Source organism: Trifolium pratense, linkage group LG7, assembly GCF_020283565.1.
Source record: "Trifolium pratense cultivar HEN17-A07 linkage group LG7, ARS_RC_1.1, whole genome shotgun sequence".
In the NCBI taxonomy this organism is placed as follows: Eukaryota; Viridiplantae; Streptophyta; class Magnoliopsida; order Fabales; family Fabaceae; genus Trifolium; species Trifolium pratense.
The window spans coordinates 21876426-21899071 of NC_060065.1; the positions used below are offsets into that span (position 1 = coordinate 21876426).

Below are 22646 nucleotides of genomic sequence, written 5' to 3' on the forward strand. Positions count from 1 at the left end.
AATCTGGTCTAAGTCCTAAGACAAAAAAATTCAAAATCTGTTCAAGTAAGCGACAAACCTCGATAACACTCCCCAACTTAATTCAAACACAACCACCTTCTTCTTCTACTTCTTCACTCTCTTCAATTCTTCATCTAATCCCCTTTTTCCAATGCTTCCATTCTTCTCTTCTTAACTCATTCTCATACCAATATTACTACCCGTTCCTTCCGGTCATTATTATAAGCCAAAATATCAGTTATTTTCTTGCAACCCCTCGTTGATAAAAAATAAAAAATAAAAATGCCACCATCTCATAACAACATCAACAATGTTGTTCTTCACCTCTTTCTCTGTCTCTGTCTCTCCATTTCCTTCACTTCATCTCTCAACTCAGATGGTCTCTCTTTACTAGCACTCAAAGCAGCCATAGACATGGACCCCACTGGTATTCTCAACTCGTGGTCTGACTCAGTTTCTACACCTTGTAGTAACTTTGAAGGAGTATCATGCAACAATCAAGACCGAGTCACTCAACTCACTCTCACTTCAAAATCACTAACAGGTTACATACCTTCCGAGTTAGGCCATCTTACTCAACTCACTACTCTTAATCTCTCAAACAACAATTTCACCAAAACCATTCCTAACTCACTCTTCAACACTACAAACAATCTCATCATTTTAGACCTTTCTCATAATTCTCTCTCTGGTCCTCTTCCACCATCGTTTACTTCACTCAAATCGTTAATCCATTGTGATTTATCTTCCAATTTTCTTAATGGTTCGTTACCTGAGTCGTTAACTGAATTAACTGCTTTAACTGGTACTTTGAATCTTTCTTTTAATACTTTCTCCGGTGAGATACCGGCTTCTTTAGGTAATCTTCCGGTTGAAGTTAGTTTGGATCTTCGAGATAATAATCTTACTGGTGAAATTCCTCAGGTGGGGTCCTTGCTTAATCAAGGACCAACTGCTTTTTCCGGGAATCCCGGACTGTGTGGGTTTCCGTTACGGAACCTTTGTCTAGATAGGACAAAGGTTCCTGATTTTTATCCGGAGAATCCTGATCCGAACCCGAATGCGGTTCGGACTGGGGCGATTCGAGATAATGAGAGGGAGAGGGGTGGGTTGTTTTTTGTTGTTGGTTTGGTTTTGATTTGTGTTGGGATTGTGGTGGTTTTGATGTCGGTGGTGGTGATCCGGCGGCGACGGAGGAGGTTGAATGATGGGGAAAGGGGATTTGAGAAGGGGAAGATGGAAGGTGAGGTTTTGGGTTGTGGGGAGGAGCAGAAGGGTAGATTTGTGGTGGTGGATGAAGGGTTTGGGTTTGAATTGGAGGATTTGTTGAGGGCTTCTGCTTATGTGGTTGGGAAGAGTAGGAGTGGGATTGTTTATAAGGTTGTTGGTGGCGGAAAAGGGTCGGTTCCCGCAACGACCGCGGTGGCTGTTCGGCGGTTAAGTGAGGGTGATGATGGAGGTTTAAGGTTTAAGGATTTTGAGTATGAGGTGGAAGCTATTGGAAGGGTAAGACATCCTAATGTTGTCCCTTTGAGAGCTTATTACTATGCTAGTGATGAGAAGCTTCTAATCACTGATTTCATTCGCAATGGAAGCTTGCATACTGCTTTGCATGGTATCATTTCTCACACTTTGGTTCTTACTTAGTTAAATTAATCTATGTTTTTAATCCAATGTGCACAATGTTAATGTTCGTATGATCCTATCTATTTTTAATGCTTAATTTTGCTAAGTCATGTAATTAAGAAATCTCTTTTCATGTTTGTTGTATACTTCTTCTGGTCTCATATATAAGCAAAGATTCATTTTTCATGTGTATCTGATTAATATTATAGACCAAATACATTAGTTATTCAATGAACCTGAAAAATGAATTTTTGATTAGTTGCTTTGCTTGTATTTGCTAGTTGGAGTTTTCTTCTTAGTGAGTGTTTGGTTCCATAGTAGTATGAAATTTGATTTTGTCTCTTCTCATTAAACCTTAGTTTGACTAGACATGTGATGTGATAATGAACAACTTTTGGTTTGAATTGATTAATTAACACTCTAACTTTTTAGAGTTAAAATAACAAAAACATGAGTCATTTTACCTCAATTTCCAAAAAAGAAAACATGAATTTAAACTCAACTGTAACCAAACCAACTGTACATCACACACTTACTACAGTGTCACTTGTGATTTGGTTTTGGTATGGGTAGGTGATAAAGTACTATTCATTGTGAGTGCATTATCATGGTATGGTTGAGTTTAAATTATAGTCTTTTTTTTTTCTTTTTTTTACTTTTGAGAGCTAATGATGTGGCCATGTGAATTGTGATTGTGGCCGTGATCATTATTTACATTACATCTACAGAAGATGATAACTGTGACTATTCTGCATTTGCACTATTTTTGGGACCACTGGTTTTCATGTCCTTTAGTGAATTGTGTGTGTCTGCACTTGAGAACTATAATCCCTTTTATAATGTCTTTTGTCTGTGATCATACAAATAGCTCTATGTATGTACATTTTTGGGATTACCTTTGTTTTTGTTTTTACTATTTCTAATGCACATTTGTCCAAAGTAACAGTTGTGGTCCTGCTTTGTGAAGATTTAGTGTTAAATTCAAAATATTTACTGGATTGTATTGACCCCATTTGAATGACTGAAAATCCATGAACAAATTTGTTGTTAAGTTAATTTTTTTTTTACTGGATTCCATTGATGCTGTTTGTGTGACTGAATCCAGGAGCAGAATTCGTGTTAAATTCAAATTTTAAACTAGTTTGTGTTAAGCCCATTTGAGTGAGTTAGAATCCCATGTTTTCGATCGATGCAATCACTGTCGTAATCTTTCTCGTTAGATAGTGGGCCATTGTGAACATTGTCGCTATTGATTTTGTTTGGGTTGCATTGACTAGTGCACTTAATGCCATGTTCTAGGAATATCTGGCGGTCCTCAAAGTTTCGAGATTTCTGTTCCTCTACTGGTTTGTTGTATTTTCTGACTCTATTGTTACAGTTTTGCAAATTAAATGTTCAAAAGAGTGGAGTTGCAACTCTATAACATGCATGCAGTTATTATGAATTATGATTGGTCATTGTCAATGTCATATTTGGTTCTATAACATCAAATTCGTACATAGATTGATGTTTTCCTCTACAGTTTATTTATGCTATGTCATATCGAAATTTAAGCCTTTTTCTTTGTATTTGCTGTTTTTCGGTTGCAGGTGGGCCATCCGAATCGTTGCCACCATTATCATGGGTGGCAAGATTAAAAATTGCTCAAGGATCTGCAAGGGGATTAATGTACATACACGAGTTTAGTGGTAGGAAGTATGTCCATGGCAACATAAAATCAACGAAAATACTATTGGATGACGATCTTCAACCTTACATATCCGGCTTTGGTCTTACCCGTCTTTGTTTAGGTACCTTAAAATCTAACACCACATTCACACATAAGAGGCAGAATTCAAACCAGTCTATTTTAGCCTCAGCAATGAGTTCAAAATTTGCTGCTTCCTCTAAGAACTACATGGCACCGGAGGTGCGAATGACTGGTGGAAAGTTCACTCAGAAATGTGATGTGTATTCTTTCGGCATAGTGTTGTTAGAACTTTTGACAGGCCGGCTGCCGGATTTAGGACCAGAAAATGATCAGAAGGAGCTTGAGAGTTTTGTGAGGAAAGCGTTCAAGGAAGAACAACCATTGTCAGAGATTATAGATCCAACACTTCTTCCCGAGGTTAATGCTAAAAAACAAGTTGTTGCAGCATTTCATATTGCGCTGAATTGCACAGAGCTTGATCCAGAATTGCGACCGAGAATGAGAACCGTGTCCGAGAGCCTTGATTTGATCACATCAAAATTCAGTGAAATAGGATGGAAAAAGTTGTAAATTTTGTTCATGTGGCTAACCTTTATCTTTTTTGGTGGTGTTGATTTTGTAAGATTATTGGAGGTATGAAAAACTAGATGTAGCTAGTTTTATGTCATTGACATAAGCTGATGCATTTCCTTCTCAACATAATTTACATGTGTGCATCAATCTTAGCCTTAAATTGCAAGTGACCAAGGATGTTCCTATAGTAAATACTCAAAATTTCCATATTAATATGGTTAACTACTGTCCCAGAGCCATTGTTTAACATATTTCATATGTTTCAAAATGTCTTGGATCATTTACAATAATGCAACCTATTCACGAGTATTTTGAATCTGTTTGGTTCAAGAGAGAGCGCGAAGAAGAAATATTTTAATTATTCGCAGAGAGAGAACAAGAAATTTAAAATTAAGTTACTTTTTTTATTCTTTTAATCTTAGGGGCACACCTAATGCTCAAGCAAGTGGTGCACCCTCAAAGATGGCTTGACAATGGGCATGAGATTCCAATAATTTAATGAAATGTGTGGCAAATGTCAATTAACTCCACAAAATATTCTTTCACCAAATCTCCACTCAACTCTCAATATAAATTATCGATCTTGTCTATTTTTTTTTTTTTTTTGACAAAATCTTGTCTAAAAAGTTAAATATTACTTCAAGAGATTTTTATGAAAATTAACATGCTTACTGCTAGTAAAAAAATAAAATAAACATGCTTACTAATTTGATCCACTGAAAAAATAATACTAATAGGCCTCAAATATTTCCTTGACGCAATTTGTTTCCCGTCTAAAATCAAATTAATCAATATGAGTCTCCAAAGATGCTATGAAATTTGTGATAAATGGCAATTAGCTCCACAAAATACTATTTCACTAAATCCCACTTAGATCGCACGGTATAAATTGAATACTACAATAAAAAAATCAATATAAATTGAATACTACAAAAAAAAAAATCAACATGAATTGTGTGTCAAATAAAAAAAATCAATATAAACCGTAGATCTTGTCTAAGAATAAAAATTACTCCATGAGATGTATGTTTTTTTTTTGTTACATGATATATAATGTTTAACTTTATGAAAAAACAATCTTACTAATTAAATAAAGAAAATAAATAATAACGAAATACAAAAATAAATTATCACTCCTCCTGATTGACGAGAAGTAGAAGATGACGATGTGAAGTAAGTTATGCCTCCTTGTCCCGATTGAGAAGAGGAACCTGAACCCGATTGGGAAGAGGAACTTGAACTTGTAGAATTAGATGACCCATGCATTTGAGTAATTTGATACTTGAGTTGTTTATTAGGCGTAAACAAACCAAAATGTTTTTCTGTTTCAGCAGGTCCTTTTTGATTTTCATCGAACATAGCAAATAAATAAGTTTCCAATGCTTGATTAGGCCTATTAGGAGTCCCACTAGAAACATGGTTAAACAAATTCTCATAGTAAATTTGTGCATTTTCAACCGTCGCAGCAACACCACCATCAGAAGGCCATCCACTTTCCGAAACAACTACTTCCAAATTAGCACCACCAACTTTCTCAAGAGCTGCATAAATTGCTCCTAATGATGCATCAAAGAGATTTCGATACTCATATTTTCCATCCCTTGCCCTAACCGTTTGCGAATTAAACAAAGCAAACAAAAGATCAACGTTATTCGGGTCACTTATGTAGCTGAAATAAGTGTACATATTCACAAGAAGTGGCGCCTCATTCTCCACAAGAAAATTAACTATTGGAGTTATAAACGAAATCGATGAATCACTAAAGGCTCCTGTTGATGGAGGATAAGAACTTCCCAACAAGTTCATTTGTATAGCAGTTGAAATCTTTATTTGATTTTGTAACTTAGCCGATGCAAGTGATGTATAAATATTTTGCATTGCAAGCACAACAAAATTTGATGCTTGATCATTATTAGGATCTATTTCATTCCCAACAACAATGTACCTAAATTTGACATCTTGAGAATATTTTAGTACATTGTTTTGGACCCAATTAGTAGCTAATGAAACACTATTAGCAATTGATTGAATATCTTCATTACGAACCCCAATCACAAGTTCTATGTTAGAACCTCTTAGAGCTTCCAAAGTTGGTTGATCAGGATCATATATTCTCATTCTTTCAATTCCATTTGTTTTGTAAAGATTAATTACTTCCTTAGCAGGAGGCAAGTTGTTTGCCACTCTTCCATAGCATACTCCAACCGAGTGTGCTTCTGCATTAAATTAAATTATAAATATTTGAGTTAAATATGTTTGTCATCTTATTTACCAAAAAATATGTTTGTGATTGTTCTGGTAAAAACTCAAAGGGGGTTGTATTATTGATTATTGAATGTGATTACACTTGATCCAATCCCAACAACCCTGAGAGTTTTATAAGTCAGAAGTTGTTCTTGATCTGGTGAAGAACATAGGGGGTTGTATTATTCAAGATTGATAACTGATACAAGTATGTCAGAGAAGAAATTGATTCTCTTTACAAGAATGAAAATATGGTGGTTTCTCATGATGAGAGTGAGTCTATGTAGAATCAGTGAAAAAGTTCTATCCCTCTTCTCTTGAAACAGACCCTATTTATAGGCAAAAAATCTTCCCTTGCTTCTTAAGTAACTGCCTTGCTTGGAGAGGAATTCATGGGTAGTGGGCGGTTACTTTTCCTTCTTCTCCAAGCTTCTTCCTTCTTCTCCAAGTTTCTTCCTTCTTCTCCAAGTCATGGTGGATCATGCTTATCATGTGTTTTTCATTGTTGTTTTCACGCTTCTCCTTTAGATGCTCCCATTGGGCTTTTTCGTATTGGGCCTTAACAAATCACACCCTGGTCCATGGCCCGGTACACAGCCCCCCAAGCACGAGGCTTCAAGAAGGCGAAGTGCTTTTGAATGAAGTCACTTGGCAATTATTATGCCTCGATGTTGTTCTATGTCGCCCATTTGTTGCTGACTCATATTCTTTGTTTGCTTGTCGCCTTTGCCTTCCTTTTGTTGTTGATATTTCTTAGCTAATTTGTACGCCCTTCTATGACTTTTGAATATCTTGATGTACGCCATTTGTGGCTTTGAATATTGTTGTCATTGTTTCTTGGCGACTTTGAGCAAGTTGGCGAGTCGCCCTTCCTCTTTTTTTCATTGTATTTGCATTTTCAAGCTAGCGTTGTCACCAATCTCGCCTCTTCATCTCTCGCGATTCGTCCCTCCTTGTCTTCTTGAAATCAAATTGAAACTTTGAGGATAGTAACTTTGTTGGTCTGTACTTCTGCTTCTTCTATTCAACATGAGTTTCTTATTTTCTTTTGACATTCTATATTTGAAGATTGTAAGTAGTCTAGCGTAATCTGTCTCGTTGTAGTTGATTTTCGTACTGTCAGGCTTGCACGCCTTATTTTGTAACTATTGTTTCTTTGGAGATTTAGAAAGAATTGGCGCTGCTTGGAGTCGCCCTTCCACTGTACTTTGTGTTTGGTGTTGAAAATAATCTCGCCTTTGAAATTTTTAACTTTGCACCTGCAATGTCTTTAGCACTTTAAATATAATTATATATCATTTATGAATGACTTTATACCTGTTGCCTTTTGGCGGTTGCAAATGATTTGGCGTTGTGATGAATCGCCTTGCTTTGGTTATGTATAAGCTTTTTCTGGCGGCGTCAATAATCTCGCCTTTCTTCGCTGTATCTTTTTCTGACGCCCCCAACTCGTAAGACTTACAGGTGACGCCAAGGCCTTTCAACCTTGTTTTATTTTGCTTTTTCTGGCGCCCCCAACTCGTAAGACTTATAGGTGACGCCAAGGCCTTTCAACCTTGTTTTATTTTGCTTTTTCTGACGTACCCAACTCGTAAGACTTACAGGTAACGCCAAGGCCTTTCAACCTTGTTTTATTTTCTTTTTCTGACGTACCCAACTCGTAAGACTTACAGGTAACGCCAAGGCCTTGCAACCTTGTTTAATTTTTCTTTTTCTGACGTACCCAACTCGTAAGACTTACAGGTAACGCCAAGGCCTTGCAACCTTGTTTAATTTTTCTTTTTCTGACGTACCCAACTCGTAAGACTTACAGGTAACGCCAAGGCCTTGCAACCTTGTTTAATTTTTCTTTTTCTGACGTACCCAACTCGTAAGACTTACAAGTAACGCCAAGGCCTTGCAACCTTGTTTAATTTTTCTTTTTCTGACGTACCCAACTCGTAAGACTTACAGGTAACGCCAAGGCCTTGCAACCTTGTTTAATTTTTCTTTTTTTGACGTACCCAACTCGTAAGACTTACAGGTAACGCCAAGGCCTTGCAACCTTGTTTAATTTTTCTTTTTCTGACGTACCCAACTCGTAAGACTTACAGGTAACGCCAAGGCCTTGCAACCTTGTTTAATTTTTCTTTTTCTGACGTACCCAACTCGTAAGACTTACAGGTAACGCCAAGGCCTTGCAACCTTGTTTAATTTTTCTTTTTCTGACGTACCCAACTCGTAAGACTTACAGGTAACGCCAAGGCCTTGCAACCTTGTTTAATTTTTCTTTTTCTGACGTACCCAACTCGTAAGACTTACAGGTAACGCCAAGGCCTTGCAACCTTGTTTAATTTTTCTTTTTCTGACGTACCCAACTCGTAAGACTTACAGGTAACGCCAAGGCCTTGCAACCTTGTTTAATTTTTCTTTTTCTGACGTACCCAACTCGTAAGACTTACAGGTAACGCCAAGGCCTTGCAACCTTGTTTAATTTTTCTTTTTCTGACGTACCCAACTCGTAAGACCTACAGGTAACGCCAAGGCCTTGCAACCTTGTTTAATTTTTCTTTTTCTGACGTACCCAACTCGTAAGACCTACAGGTAACGCCAAGGCCTTGCAACCTTGTTTAATTTTTCTTTTTCTGACGTACCCAACTCGTAAGACTTACAGGTAACGCCAAGGCCTTGCAACCTTGTTTAATTTTTCTTTTTCTGACGTACCCAACTCGTAAGACTTACAGGTAACGCCAAGGCCTTGCAACCTTGTTTAATTTTTCTTTTTCTGACGTACCCAACTCGTAAGACTTACAGGTAACGCCAAGGCCTTGCAACCTTGTTTAATTTTTCTTTTTCTGACGTACCCAACTCGTAAGACCTACAGGTAACGCCAAGGCCTTGCAACCTTGTTTAATTTTTCTTTTTCTGACGTACCCAACTCGTAAGACCTACAGGTAACGCCAAGGCCTTGCAACCTTGTTTAATTTTTCTTTTTCTGACGTACCCAACTCGTAAGACTTACAGGTAACGCCAAGGCCTTGCAACCTTGTTTAATTTTTCTTTTTCTGACGTACCCAACTCGTAAGACTTACAGGTAACGCCAAGGCCTTGCAACCTTGTTTAATTTTTCTTTTTCTGACGTACCCAACTCGTAAGACTTACAGGTAACGCCAAGGCCTTTCAACCTTGTTTTTGGTTCAGCGCTCACATCTGAGTTGATCTTTAATAAAGATTCAGAGCTCAAGTTTGAGATAACCATTTTTTGTTGGTTTAGAGCCCGTAACTTAATCAGGTTGACCTTTATTGACGCAAATATTTTGACATGTGTAAGGAGATAAAAACTACTAGAATTTTGAAATTCAATGAGCCTCGATAAAAACTCCTGTTTTCTCGAGAGAAAAGAGTATCCCATTGCTCCTTTATTTTCTGCAAATAAGCTTTGATACATTAGAAGTTCAACAATAATAATATATGAGAAATAAGACAAACAAAAATGATACCGCCACGGGCGGTTTGTTGCGGCGCTCCTCGCCTAGCAAGAAAAACAATTATGTTTTGGCGTGGCGAGACTGAGTTCCATTGCGGTAGTTATCGCGGAATATGTTTCAACCTGAAATATTAGTTGGCGGATTCTATCTCGCCGAGTGATAATTATTGAATTTTCATGTTAATTTTCCACATTTATTCGTTGTCCTGCACTATGATTAACATCAATGAATCAAAATAGAAATCATAGATGAATAAACTAAATTTCCTAATCAAGATTTCAAAAAAATAAATTTCAAAGAAGGTGACATTATAGCAAGTGCTTCAAGTATCTGCACTAAAAACGGGTCGGCTAATAATAAGTCTCATATACTCCATTAGTTATTGAAACTTTGCATGTATGATTAATTTTAATTAATCGATAAACGAAACAAATAAAAATGTGATACGTAGAGAAAGCATATTCATGTTAGTTATAAGTAAAAAGCAAAATACTTTGTAAGAAGAATACTAATTTATGGTCGTTTTTTGGTTTCAAGTCAATCAGATCCAACAGTTCGGTTTTTAGGGTCCAATAACTTTTTTGGGTCCAAACCTGTTTTTATCTAAAAAAAATCTGGGCCATCGTACAAACAATGTTTTGACATATTTACACCCATTTATTATTGGTTTTGTTTTTGGTAGGAGAGGGATTGAGTTTTCTTTTTAAAAAAGGAGAAAATTTGCTAATTCCCGTAAGAAAAATTTGATTTTAAAGGTTCCACAAATGAAACTCAAATTCTCTATTAGTTTAGTTTTCTCCCCTTACTTTCTCACCCCAAATACAACTAAGTTATTTTTTTTAGTAATTCTTTTAACATTTTATGTCAATTTTGAATCATTTAATTCAACCATATCTAAGAGCATGAATATCGGTGTTCTTTGTAGTGATTTTACTGCAATATACAGTATTGTCTGACAACATGTATAATCCACCCCTTTCCGATGTTCCTAAACTAAAGAACGTCTTTCTCTGCAACAATTAACGCTCTTAAGTGCCACACGGCCCACACCTATGTTTTTTTTAAACAATTAAATACATGTTTTTTGGTGAGCTTTTGTGGCGTCTAGTAGGATCCATTTGAGAGTTTTTGGTGAATTGTATGGATATTTAAACAATCAAATGTGGTTGAGTTGTTTAAATAATTAGAAAGTGTAAAATAATATAAAAAAATTGAATGAGACCCACTTAAAGAACTCATATGTGTGCAATGAATAATGATGCTCTAATACAATATTTACAAGCTAAATACATAAATTATTTAATATAGATCGAAGAAAATATTTTATAGAGAATATCTTCAAGTTATCGAGACTTGGTCGTGATATTCAACAAGTAATTTAGTGGAATTTGATATTATTTTATTTATTCCTCCTCTATTCGTTGTTCATTTATGAATGAGATAAACACAAGTGAATATTAGTGAAACACATTAAAAGTGGATCCCACTAATTAGTTGGTTCTACTAATTTTCACTTGTGTCTATATCAATCCTATATGACAAAATATGGAGGATAGTAAATGAAGCAAATCCAAACCCAATTCAATAATTTGATTAATAAGTCCAGAATTCAGGTTCTAGTGAGGTAAAAAACTAACACTAACAATTAATTAGTATTGCATCCATTCCTAAATATAAGACTCATTTGAAAAAATTATGGAGATTAAGAAAGTGGATTTATATTTGCTGACAATTAATATTATTTTTACAATTTTATCTTTCAAGAGAGAATGAGTTAATGTGTTTTTAGAATGTTTATTAGAGATGATAGAAAAAAAATTCACTATAATTAGGAGTATGTTTGAAAAAAATAATAATTAATGCACTTGGAAATTTGAAATGAATCTGAAAAAAAAAAATCCCAAGAAATCTTATATATATATATATATATATAAATGGCAATTAACTCCACAAAATACTATTTCACTAAATCCCACTTAGATCACACGGTATAAATTGAATACTACGAAAAAAAATCAATATATATTGAATACTACAAATCAACATAAATTGTGTGTAAAATAAAGAAAATCAATATAAATTGTGTGTCAAATAAAAAAATCAATATAAACTGTGGATCTCGTCTAAGAATAAAAATTACACCATGAGATATATGTTTCTTTTTGTTACATGATATATAATGTTTAACTTTATGAAAAACAATCTTACTAATTAAATAAAGAAAATAAATAATAACGAAATACAAAAATAAATTATCACTCCTCCCGATTGACGAGAAGAAGAAGATGACGATGTGAAGTAAGTTATGCCTCCTTGTCCCGATTGAGAAGAGGAACCTAAACCCGATTGGGAAGAGGAACTTGATGACCCATGCATTTGAGTAATTTGATACTTGAGTTGTTTATTAGGCGTAAACAAACCAAAATGTCTTTCTGTTTCAGCAGGTCCTTTTTGATTTTCATCGAACATAGCAAATAAATAAGTTTCCAATGCTTGATTAGGCCTATTCGGAGTCCCACTAGAAACATGGTTAAACAAATTCTCATAGTAAATTTGTGCATTTTCAACCGTCGCAGCAACACCACCATCAGAAGGCCATCCACTTTCCGAAACAACTACTTCCAAATTAGCACCACCAACTTTCTCAAGAGCTGCATAAATTGCTCCTAATGATGCATCAAAGAGATTTCGATACTCATATTTTCCATCAATTGCCTTATCCGTTTGCGAATTAAACAAAGCAAACGAAAGATCAACGTTATTCGGGTCACTTATGTAGCTGAAATAAGTGTACATATTCACAAGAAGTGGCGCCTCATTCTCCACAAGAAAATTAACTATTGGAGTTATAAACGAAATCGATGAATCACTAAAGGCTCCTGTTGATGGAGGATAAGAACTTCCCAACAAGTTCATTTGTATAGCAGTTGAAATCTTTATTTGATTTTGTAACTTAGCCGATGCAAGTGATGTATAAATATTTTGCATTGCAAGCACAACAAAATTTGATGCTTGATCATTATTAGGATCTATTTCATTCCCAACAACAATGTACCTAAATTTGACATCTTGAGAATATTTTAGTACATTGTTTTGGACCCAATTAGTAGCTAATGAAACACTATTAGCAATTGATTGAATATCTTCATTACGAACCCCAATCACAAGTTCTATGTTAGAACCTCTTAGAGCTTCCAAAGTTGGTTGATCAGGATCATATATTCTCATTCTTTCAATTCCATTTGTTTTGTAAAGATCAATTACTTCCTTAGCAGGAGGCAAGTTGTTTGCCACTCTTCCATAGCATACTCCAACCGAGTGTGCTTCTGCATTAAATTAAATTATAAATATTTGAGTTAAATATGTTTGTCATCTTTATTTTTATAAAATTGATCATTTTTTATTTCTTTTTCAAATTAGTTTTTTATTTTAGTAAAAGGAGTAAATATTTAGAAAAAAAAGGAGTAAATTTTAACTTTTTATCTTGGCCAAAAATAATCTTTATGATTTAGGGCCCGTTTGTATTTAGTTTAATTTTGAGCTTATGAAAATAGCTTATGCAAATAAATAATTTTTTATGTTAATTCATAAGTTTTTACTAACAAAAAGTGTATGTTTATAAATTTGTTTTATCACAAACTACCTCTAAAAATTTATAATAATACGTAAAAACTTATTTTTGCATAAACTGTTTTGCATAAGCTAAAAATAAAAGTCAATCTTGTGTCAAAAAAAAAAAGTCAATCTAAACGGACCCTTAGACTTTTAGTCCTATTGTTGTTAGAGATCTATTAACTAATTATTGTGTAACGAAAGATTATTTTTTCCAAAAAAGTAACATGTTCAATAATGGAAGTGGTGTGATGTTAGCACGTGATTAAGCTAAAAAAAAATCAGAAAATAATACTTAATTAAACAAAAACTAAATTTTTCTCGTTTTATATGGATGCAAAATTCAAAGAATAAAGTCACTTATTTTACAAGGTCATAAACAAATGCAAAAATTATATACCTTCTGTTTTTTCATTAGTGACACACAACTTTTTGTATTCTTTAGTAAAAATCAACATAAGAAAGTTACTTGAAATAGACACTACTGAAAAAGAGTTGAGGAAACTATAATAGAAAATAGAAATAAAGATACATACCTATTCCTGTTGTCTCCAACCCAGTAAAAACAAGAAGCAACCCAGTAAACAACAAGAACAGAATAAACATATTAAAGTACTAGAAAAATATTGAAAGTACACACTTCTTAATTCTTAATTCAAGTGGTGAATACAACCCAACCCATCTATACATATAGACATTAATTTTGAAAGATTTAATTGTGAAAGATTTTATTAATATATTGTGAAAGATTTTGTAAATAATGTCTCAATATTGCAAAACATAAATTTTAACAGAATCTAACCAATATTTTTAAATAATATTTTTCATAAGTATTTGTTTAAAGAATCCTTTTAAAGATCACGTTTCTATTTATATTTTTTTTATAGGATTTATTAAAAAAAAAGATTTATGTCTATGTTTATTTTTTTTTCCAAATCTTATAACAATAACTAGTTTTGTACCTTTCTTCAAAAGAAAAAAAAAACTAGTTTCGTAACTCGTGCTCTTACATTAGATATTATACATATTATATAATGATATGAATCTTTTTGTTTTGTTCGTAAAAAAAAAAAAGAATCTTTTTGTTTTGAATCAATCATGTAAATTTGATATAGTACAAAAGAAGATTTAAACTAATTCTTATCGAGTCGAGCTCATATGTAGGGGTGTAAAAATGAATGGATTGGATTGCTAATGGATGAAAAGAGTAATCCATTAACAATCCATTAAAATTCCGATTTTGTTTTCTACCCCAATAATTGTCCATTTACCCCAACATTAATTTTGAATGGACGAATTTGCCCTAATATATAAACTAAAACTCTGAAGAAAAAACTTTGGTTACCGGAACACTTTGAAAAAAAGTTTATCGGAACACTTTGGAAATAAATGTCTAGGTATATAAAATTTTTCCAAATTTATTTTTTGTTGTCAGAACACTTTGAAAAAAAGTGTTCATATATATATACTTGAACACTTTGGAAAAAAAATGTTCGGGTATGTAAATTTTTCTAAAGTGTATATCACCTGAGAAAACAAGTACCACGTTCCGTTTGTTTCTCCAACCAGATTCATTCATACGAAATATTTGCTGTCTTATCCCATCATAATCATTCATCTCCAAACTCTCTCATAAACCATTCTTCTCTTCTCCATCCATATCCTTTTACAAGATTCTCCATCCTAAACAATAAGTTAACCATCTTTCGGCTATAAACATTAATCAACTACTGACCTGAATATTGATAGCTATTGATGTTTGTCTTTTATGTCAAAACTTCGTTCTTTTTTAAGGTCTCTGATCAATTATGGGATCAACAGTAGGTGCTTGTGTCTCAGCTACTTTGGAAAAGAAATTATTCTTGTAAGTTCAAAGTTTGGGGCATCACAAGCGAACATGTTTGCAAAGAACAGTCACAAGTTTTTAGAAAATTTTTACATACCTGAACACTTTTTTCCAAAGTGTTTTGATAACAAAAAAAAAATAAGAATTTTTTTTTTGAAAACTTGGTATCCGTCCTTAGGACCGACTAATCCAAGGGGACCAATCCCACCGCCCACTTGCGGGGGCCCCATTTAAAGCCAGAGTTTTTTTTTTGCTCTGTATGGACTTAGCCCACCGAAATTGGCACCAGTGAGAATCGAACCTGAGACCTTGAGAGGAGCATACTCCAAGGGCCCAAGCCAACACCACTCGACCAACCCCAAGTGACCTGAACACTTTTTTCCAAAGTGTTCCAGTAATAAAATAAATAATTTAGAAAAATTTCATATACAAAGTGTTCCGGTAACCAAAAAAAAATTTACATACTAGAAGATTTTTTTCCAAAGTTTTCTGGTAAACAAATTTTTTTCTCGAGGGTTTTAGTTTATATATGAAGGCAAATTCGTCCATTCAAAATTAATGTTGGGGTAGAAAAAAAATTCTAAAATTCATTCAAAGAATCCAATTCAATTCATCCATTAGAGATAAAATCCAATCAAATCCATCCATTATGGTATTTTAAATGGATGAATATCCATCCAATCCATCTAATAAATTATTTTTTTTAATAGCATATTTATTTATTAATTAAATAGATTATTTCATATTTTAAAAACAAATTTTTTTCTTCTATTCTTTTAATGAAATGGTGTAAAAAGTAAAACAACCCAAAGACTAAGCCCAAACATTATTTAGGTAAGCCCAAAATTGTTTCCCCCTTTTTTTATTTTTTTAATAATAGAATTTAATAAATAATAAATTCAGGTGGTGGTTGCCGGTAAATGGCAACTCGGCAAGGTCAAAGACGGACCTCCGGCGCCGGAACGACGGTGGGACCCAAATTTTCCGGCGGCCTGAGGCGGTTGACGACGGTGGTCCAACAACCGGTGGATACTCTGGCGTTCGGCCACCGCCTTCCAGTTCCACCCCTCTTTTTTATTTTAATTTAATAATAAATATAATATAATATTTCAATTAGTATTTTGTTTAATTTTTTTTTTAATAATTAAAATTGTATTTTATTTTAAACAAAAAAATTAGTTTTAAAATTTAATCATTTTTTAAATAACAAAAAATATTTTAAAATAAACCAATTTTTTTTTACCGATCAACTTTTTCTTTTTGAGTTTTTAATTGTTTGTTTCTTTTTATTTTATTTTAAAAAAAATTGACTATCCATTGGATTCAAAACTAATAATAATCAATCATCCATTGAAATTTAAAATTAAGGTGGATGAATTTGATTTAATCTTAACTAATTTTTTTCGTTATGGATGGATCCATTAGTGAATGGATTGGATGAATAATGGATAAATGAATAATTTTGTCATCCCTACTCATACGTGTTCGACTCGACTCATTTTCAATTCTAAATGAGTTAATAACATGATTGATCTCAATTGGGAGATAATCTAATCCTTTGTAAAAAAAAAATAGTCAGTGACTTCATGATTAGTCCTAAAGTAAGCACAAGGGCATCAGTTTGGGCCAAAATCTTTTATCGGCCCAAACCGACAGGTGACATTAGTGGGATTTTATTTTGTCATTCTATTCATTTTCTCGTGTGCCCTACGAATTTATAAAAATAATCTAGTCCGCTATTTAGGTATAGGAACACCCTACTAGCTTTATTTTTTTTATAACGTCCCCTACTTAAGTAGCGGACGACATTTTTTTTAAATTTCTCATTTTTATAACGTCCGCTACTTAAGTAGCGAAAGAGTATAAATGAAAAGACGTAGGACACACGAGAAATAAGTAGAGTGACAGAAAAATATCTCGACATTAGTAGACCTTGTTCGGATCGTTTATGGTCGTTTTTTGGTTTCAAGTCAATCAGATCCATCAATTCGGTTTTTAGGGTCCAATAACTTTTTTGGGTCCAAACCTGTTTTTATCTAAAAAAAACTGGGCCATCGTACAAACAATGTTTTGACATATTTACACCCATTTATTATTGGTTTTGTTTTTGGTAGGAGAGGGATTGAGTTTTCTTTTTAAAAAAGGAGAAAAGTTGCTAATTCCCGTAAGAAAAATTTGATTTTAAGAGTTCCACAAATGAAACTCAAATTCTCTATTAGTTTAGTTTTCTCCCCTTACTTTCTCACCCCAAATTCAACTAAGTTATTTTTTCTAGTAATTCTTTTAACATTTTATGTCAATTTTGAATCATTTAATTAAACCATATTTAAGAGCATGAATATCCGTGTTCTTTGTAGTGATTTTACTGCAATATACAGTGTATTGTCTGACAACATGGATAATCCACCCCTTTCCGATGTTCCTAAACTAAAGAACGTCTTTCTCTGCAACAATTAACGCTCTTAAGTGCCACACAGCCCACACCTATGTTTTTTTTTAAACAATTAAATACATGTTTTTTGGTGAGCTTTTGTGGCGTCTAGTAGGATCCATTTGAGAGTTTTTGGTGAATTGTATGGATATTTAAACAATTAAATGTCGTTGAGTTGTTTAAATAATTAGAAAGTGTAAAATAATATAAAAAAATTGAATGAGACCCAGTTAAAGAACTCATATGTGTGCAACGAATAATGATGCTCTAATACAATATTTACAAGCTAAATAAATAAATTATTTAATATAGATCAAAGAAAATATTGTATAGAGAATATCTTCAAGTTATCGAGACTTGGTCGTGATATTCAACAAGTAATTTAGTGGAATTTGAGTTTATTTTATTTATTTCTCCTCTATTCGTTGTTCATTTATGAATGAGAAACACAAGTGAATATTAGTGAAACACATTAAAAGTGGATCCCACTAATTAGTTGGTTCTACAAATTTTCTCTTGTGTCTATATCAATCCTATATGACAAAATATGGAGGATAGTAAATGAAGCAAATCCAAACCCAATTCAATAATTTGATTAATAAGTCCAAAATTCAGGTTCTAGTGAGGTAAGAAACTAACACTAACAATTAATTAGTATTGCATCCATTCATAAATATAAGACTCATTTGAAAAAATTATGGAGATTAAGAAGGTGAATTATAGTATTATATTTGTTGACAATTAATATTATTTTTACAATTTTATCTTTCAAGAGAGAATAAGTTAATGTATTTTTAGAATGTTTATTAGAGATGATAGAAAAAAAATGCACTATAATTAGGAGTATGTTTGAAAAAAATAATAATTAATGCACTTAAAAATTTGAAATTAATCTTAAAAAAAAAATCCCAAGAAATCTTTTATATATATATATTCAAATATATATATATATATATATATATAAATGGCAATTAACTCCACAAAATACTATTTCACTAAATCCCACTTAGATCACACGGTATAAATTGAATACTACGAAAAAAAAATCAATATAAATTGAATACGACAAATCAACATAAATTGTGTGTCAAATAAAAAAATCAATATAAACTGTGGATCTCGTCTAAGAATAAAAATTACATCATGAGATATATGTTTTTTTTTGTTACATGATATATAATGTTTAACTTTATGAAAAAACAATCTTACTAATTAAATAAAGAAAATAAATAATAACGAAATACAAAAATAAATTATCACTCCTCCCGATTGACGAGAAGAAGAAGATGACGATGTGAAGTAAGTTATGCCTCCTTGTCCCGATTGAGAAGAGGAACCTAAACCCGACTGGGAAGAGGAACTTGATGACCCATGCATTTGAGTAATTTGATACTTGAGTTGTTTATTAGGCGTAAACAAACCAAAATGTCTTTCTGTTTCAGCAGGTCCTTTTTGATTTTCATCGAACATAGCAAATAAATAAGTTTCCAATGCTTGATTAGGCCTATTAGGAGTCCCACTAGAAACATGGTTAAACAAATTCTCATAGTAAATTTGTGCATTTTCAACCGTCGCAGCAACACCACCATCAGAAGGCCATCCACTTTCCGAAACAACTACTTCCAAATTAGCACCACCAACTTTCTCAAGAGCTGCATAAATTGCTCCTAATGATGCATCAAAGAGATTTCGATACTCATATTTTCCATCAATTGCCCTATCCGTTTGCGAATTAAACAAAGCAAACGAAAGATCAACGTTATTCGGGTCACTTATGTAGCTGAAATAAGTGTACATGTTCACAAGAAGTGGCGCCTCATTCTCCACAAGAAAATTAACTATTGGAGTTATAAACGAAATCGATGAATCACTAAATGCTCCTGTTGATGGAGGATAAGAACTTCCCAACAAGTTCATTTGTATAGCAGTTGAAATCTTTATTTGATTTTGTAACTTAGCCGATGCAAGTGATGTATAAATATTTTGCATTGCAAGCACAACAAAATTTGATGCTTGATCAGTATTAGGATCTATTTCATTCCCAACAACAATGTACCTAAATTTGACATCTTGAGAATATTTTAGTACATTGTTTTGGACCCAATTAGTAGCTAATGAAACACTATTAGCAATTGATTGAATATCTTCATTACGAACCCCAATCACAAGTTCTATGTTAGAACCTCTTAGAGCTTCCAAAGTTGGTTGATCAGGATCATATATTCTCATTCTTTCAATTCCATTTGTTTTGTAAAGATCAATTACTTCCTTAGCAGGAGGCAAGTTGTTTGCCACTCTTCCATAGCATACTCCAACCGAGTGTGCTTCTGCATTAAATTAAATTATAAATATTTGAGTTAAATATGTTTGTCATCTTTGTTTTTATAAAATTGATAAATTTTTATTTCTTTTTCAAATTTGTTTTTTATTTTAGTTAAAGGAGTAAATATTTAGACAAAAAAGGAGTAAATTTTAACTTTTTATCTTGGTAAAAAATAATCTTTATGAAATAGGGCCCGTTTGGATTTAGTTTAATTTTGAGCTTATGAAAATAGCTTATGTAAATAAATAATTTTTTATGTTAATTCATAAGTTTTTACTAATAAAAAGTGTATGTTTATAAATTTGTTTTATCACAAACTACCTCTAAAAACTTATAATAATACATAAAAACTTATTTTTGCATAAACTGTTTTGCATAAACTCAAAAAAAAAGTCAATTTTGTGTCAAAAAAAAGAAGTCAATCTAAACGGACCCTTACACTTTTTAGTCCTATTGTTGTTAGAGATCTATTAACTAATTATTGTGTAACGGAAGATTATTTTTTCCAGAAAAGTAACATGTTCAATAATGGAAGTGGTGTGATGTTAGCACGTGATTAAGCTAAAAAAAATCAGAAAATAATACTTAATTAAACAAAAACTAAATTTTTCTCGTTTTATATGGATGCAAAAATCAAAGAATAAAGTCACTTATTTTACAAGGTCATAAACAAATGCAAAAATTATATACCTTCTGTTTTTTCATTAGTGCAATATTTAAACACACAACTTTTTCTATTCTTTAGTAAAAATCAACATAAGAAAGTTACTTGAAGTAGACACTACTGAAAAAGAGTTGAGGAAACTATAATAGAAAATACAAATAAAGATACATACCTGTTCCTGGTGTCTCCAACCCAGTGAAAACAAGAAGCAACAACAACAGAATAAACATATTCAAGTACCAGAAAAATATAGAAAGTACACACTTCTTAATTCTTATATTGCAAGTGGTGTATACAACCCAACCCATCTATACATATATAGACATTAATTGTGAAAGATTTAATTGTGAAAGATTTTATTAATTGTGAAAGATTTTGTAAATAATGTCTCAATATTCCAAAACAAAAATTTTAACAGAATCTAACCAATATTTTTAAATAATTTTTTTCATAAGTATTTGCTTAAAGAATCTTTTTAAAGATCACGTTTCAATTTATATTTTTTTTATAGGATTTATTAAAAAAAAATAGATTTATGCCTATGTTTATTTTTTTTTCATATCTTATAATAATAACTAGTTTTGTACCTTTCTTCAGAAGAAAAAAAAAACTAGTTTTGTAACTCGTGCTTTTACATTAGATATTATACATATTATATAATGATATGAATCTTTTTGTTTTGTCCGTAAAAAAATAAAAAAGAATCTTTTTGTTTTGAATCAATGATGTAAATTTGTTTTAGTACAAAAGAAGATTTAAACTAATTCTTATCAAGTCGAGCTCATGGGAATATCTCGACATTAGTAGACCCTGTTCGGATCGTTTATGGTTATTTTTGGTTTCAGGTCAATCAGATCCATCAGTTCGGGTTTTAGGGTTCAATAACTTTTTTGGGTCCAAACCTGTTTTTATCTAAAAAAATATGGGCCATTGTACAAACAATGTTTTGACATATTTACACCCATTTATTATTGGTTTTTTTTTTTTTTGATAAGCAAATATTGAATTATAAGGAGTACAAGGGGTACCCAACCCTTACAATTCTAAAAACAACCATTACATGCTAATAATGCAATTTAAAGGATCCTTACACCAATCTGAAAAAACACAAGAAGACTTACTAGCTATTTTACCTATAAACCAAAACCATGAAATATAAATAATCTTGTCTTCTAAGGCTTTCCAATTAATAGCTTCTCCTCTAAAAACCACATTGTTACGCGCACGCCATATACACCAAGTGGTGGCCAACCATTTATTATTGGTTTTGTTTTTGGTAGGAGAGGGATTGAGTTTTCTTTTTAAAAAAGGAGAAAAGTTGCTAATTCCCGTGAGAAAAATTTGATTTTAAAGGTCCCACAAATGAAACTCAAATTCTCTATTAGTTTAGTTTTCTCCCCTTACTTTCCCACCCCAAATACAACTAAGTTATTTTTCCTAGTAATTCTTTTAACATTTTATGTCAATTTTGAATCATTTAATTCAATCATATGTAATATCTAAGAGCATGAAAATGTATTACTTTATTTTCCAAAAGTATTTTGGACATATATATATGTCTACTCAACAATAACATATATTTATCGTTGTGTTTTATGATTTCAAAGAATACTAACTTTTTATTTTTATTTTTTGACGCAAATTATAAACTTTTAACATTTTATTTTTAAAGTTTATGGTTTATTAAATCTAAAAAATACTAAGTTTTTTAGTTGACAAAACTACCGACTTTTAACATATATATTATCTTTTTTTAAATTTAATATTTTTCTTTTATGGATTATTATTTCACAAAATACTATTTTTTTTTTAAAAATAAATAATTTTTTTTTTAAAAAAAAATATTTACTGTTTTCGAAATTTTCAAATTTAAATATACTTTTTTTTTTTACAAAAACAATAATTTTTATACATAGTAATAATAAAATATTAGTAACAAATTACCAAGTACTAATTAATAACTATTACCAAGTATACGGTAAAAAAAAACTATCACTAAGTATTATAAATTAAAATTACATTACTTACTTGGGTGCCGGGTAGAGTCTTACTTGGCGCGCTCCTAACCACAAACTCCGCTCCTAACCCACGACCTCCGATGACCACGAGAATTTGCTAATAAAAATGGTAAACAACAAATATTAGAACATATACATTTAAATAACAAAGC

At 32.2% G+C, this 22646-nt stretch overlaps 4 protein-coding genes across 4 annotated transcripts; 1 reads left to right on the forward strand and 3 right to left on the reverse strand.

The window, feature by feature from the left end:
* Positions 1-4167, forward strand: LOC123899429 (receptor protein kinase-like protein ZAR1). Its single transcript, XM_045950550.1, has 2 exons — positions 1-1615; positions 3216-4167. Exons 1-2 carry the CDS (start codon positions 283-285, stop codon positions 3884-3886), a joined length of 2004 nt encoding a protein of 667 aa, XP_045806506.1. The 5' UTR covers positions 1-282; the 3' UTR covers positions 3887-4167.
* Positions 4168-4629: 462 nt separating this feature from the next.
* On the reverse strand, positions 4630-6837 carry LOC123896054 (glucan endo-1,3-beta-glucosidase-like). Its single transcript, XM_045946500.1, has 3 exons — positions 6798-6837; positions 5024-6105; positions 4630-4662 (listed from the first exon to the last, which is right to left on the reverse strand). Exons 1-3 carry the CDS (start codon positions 6835-6837, stop codon positions 4630-4632), a joined length of 1155 nt encoding a protein of 384 aa, XP_045802456.1.
* A 2956-nt stretch (positions 6838-9793) lies between these two features.
* LOC123896055 (glucan endo-1,3-beta-glucosidase-like) lies at positions 9794-13818 on the reverse strand. Its single transcript, XM_045946501.1, has 3 exons — positions 13749-13818; positions 11860-12923; positions 9794-9805 (listed from the first exon to the last, which is right to left on the reverse strand). Exons 1-3 carry the CDS (start codon positions 13816-13818, stop codon positions 9794-9796), a joined length of 1146 nt encoding a protein of 381 aa, XP_045802457.1.
* A 4198-nt stretch (positions 13819-18016) lies between these two features.
* LOC123896056 (glucan endo-1,3-beta-glucosidase-like) lies at positions 18017-20784 on the reverse strand. Its single transcript, XM_045946502.1, has 3 exons — positions 20649-20784; positions 18750-19813; positions 18017-18022 (listed from the first exon to the last, which is right to left on the reverse strand). Exons 1-3 carry the CDS (start codon positions 20782-20784, stop codon positions 18017-18019), a joined length of 1206 nt encoding a protein of 401 aa, XP_045802458.1.
* Positions 20785-22646: the final 1862 nt, after the last annotated feature.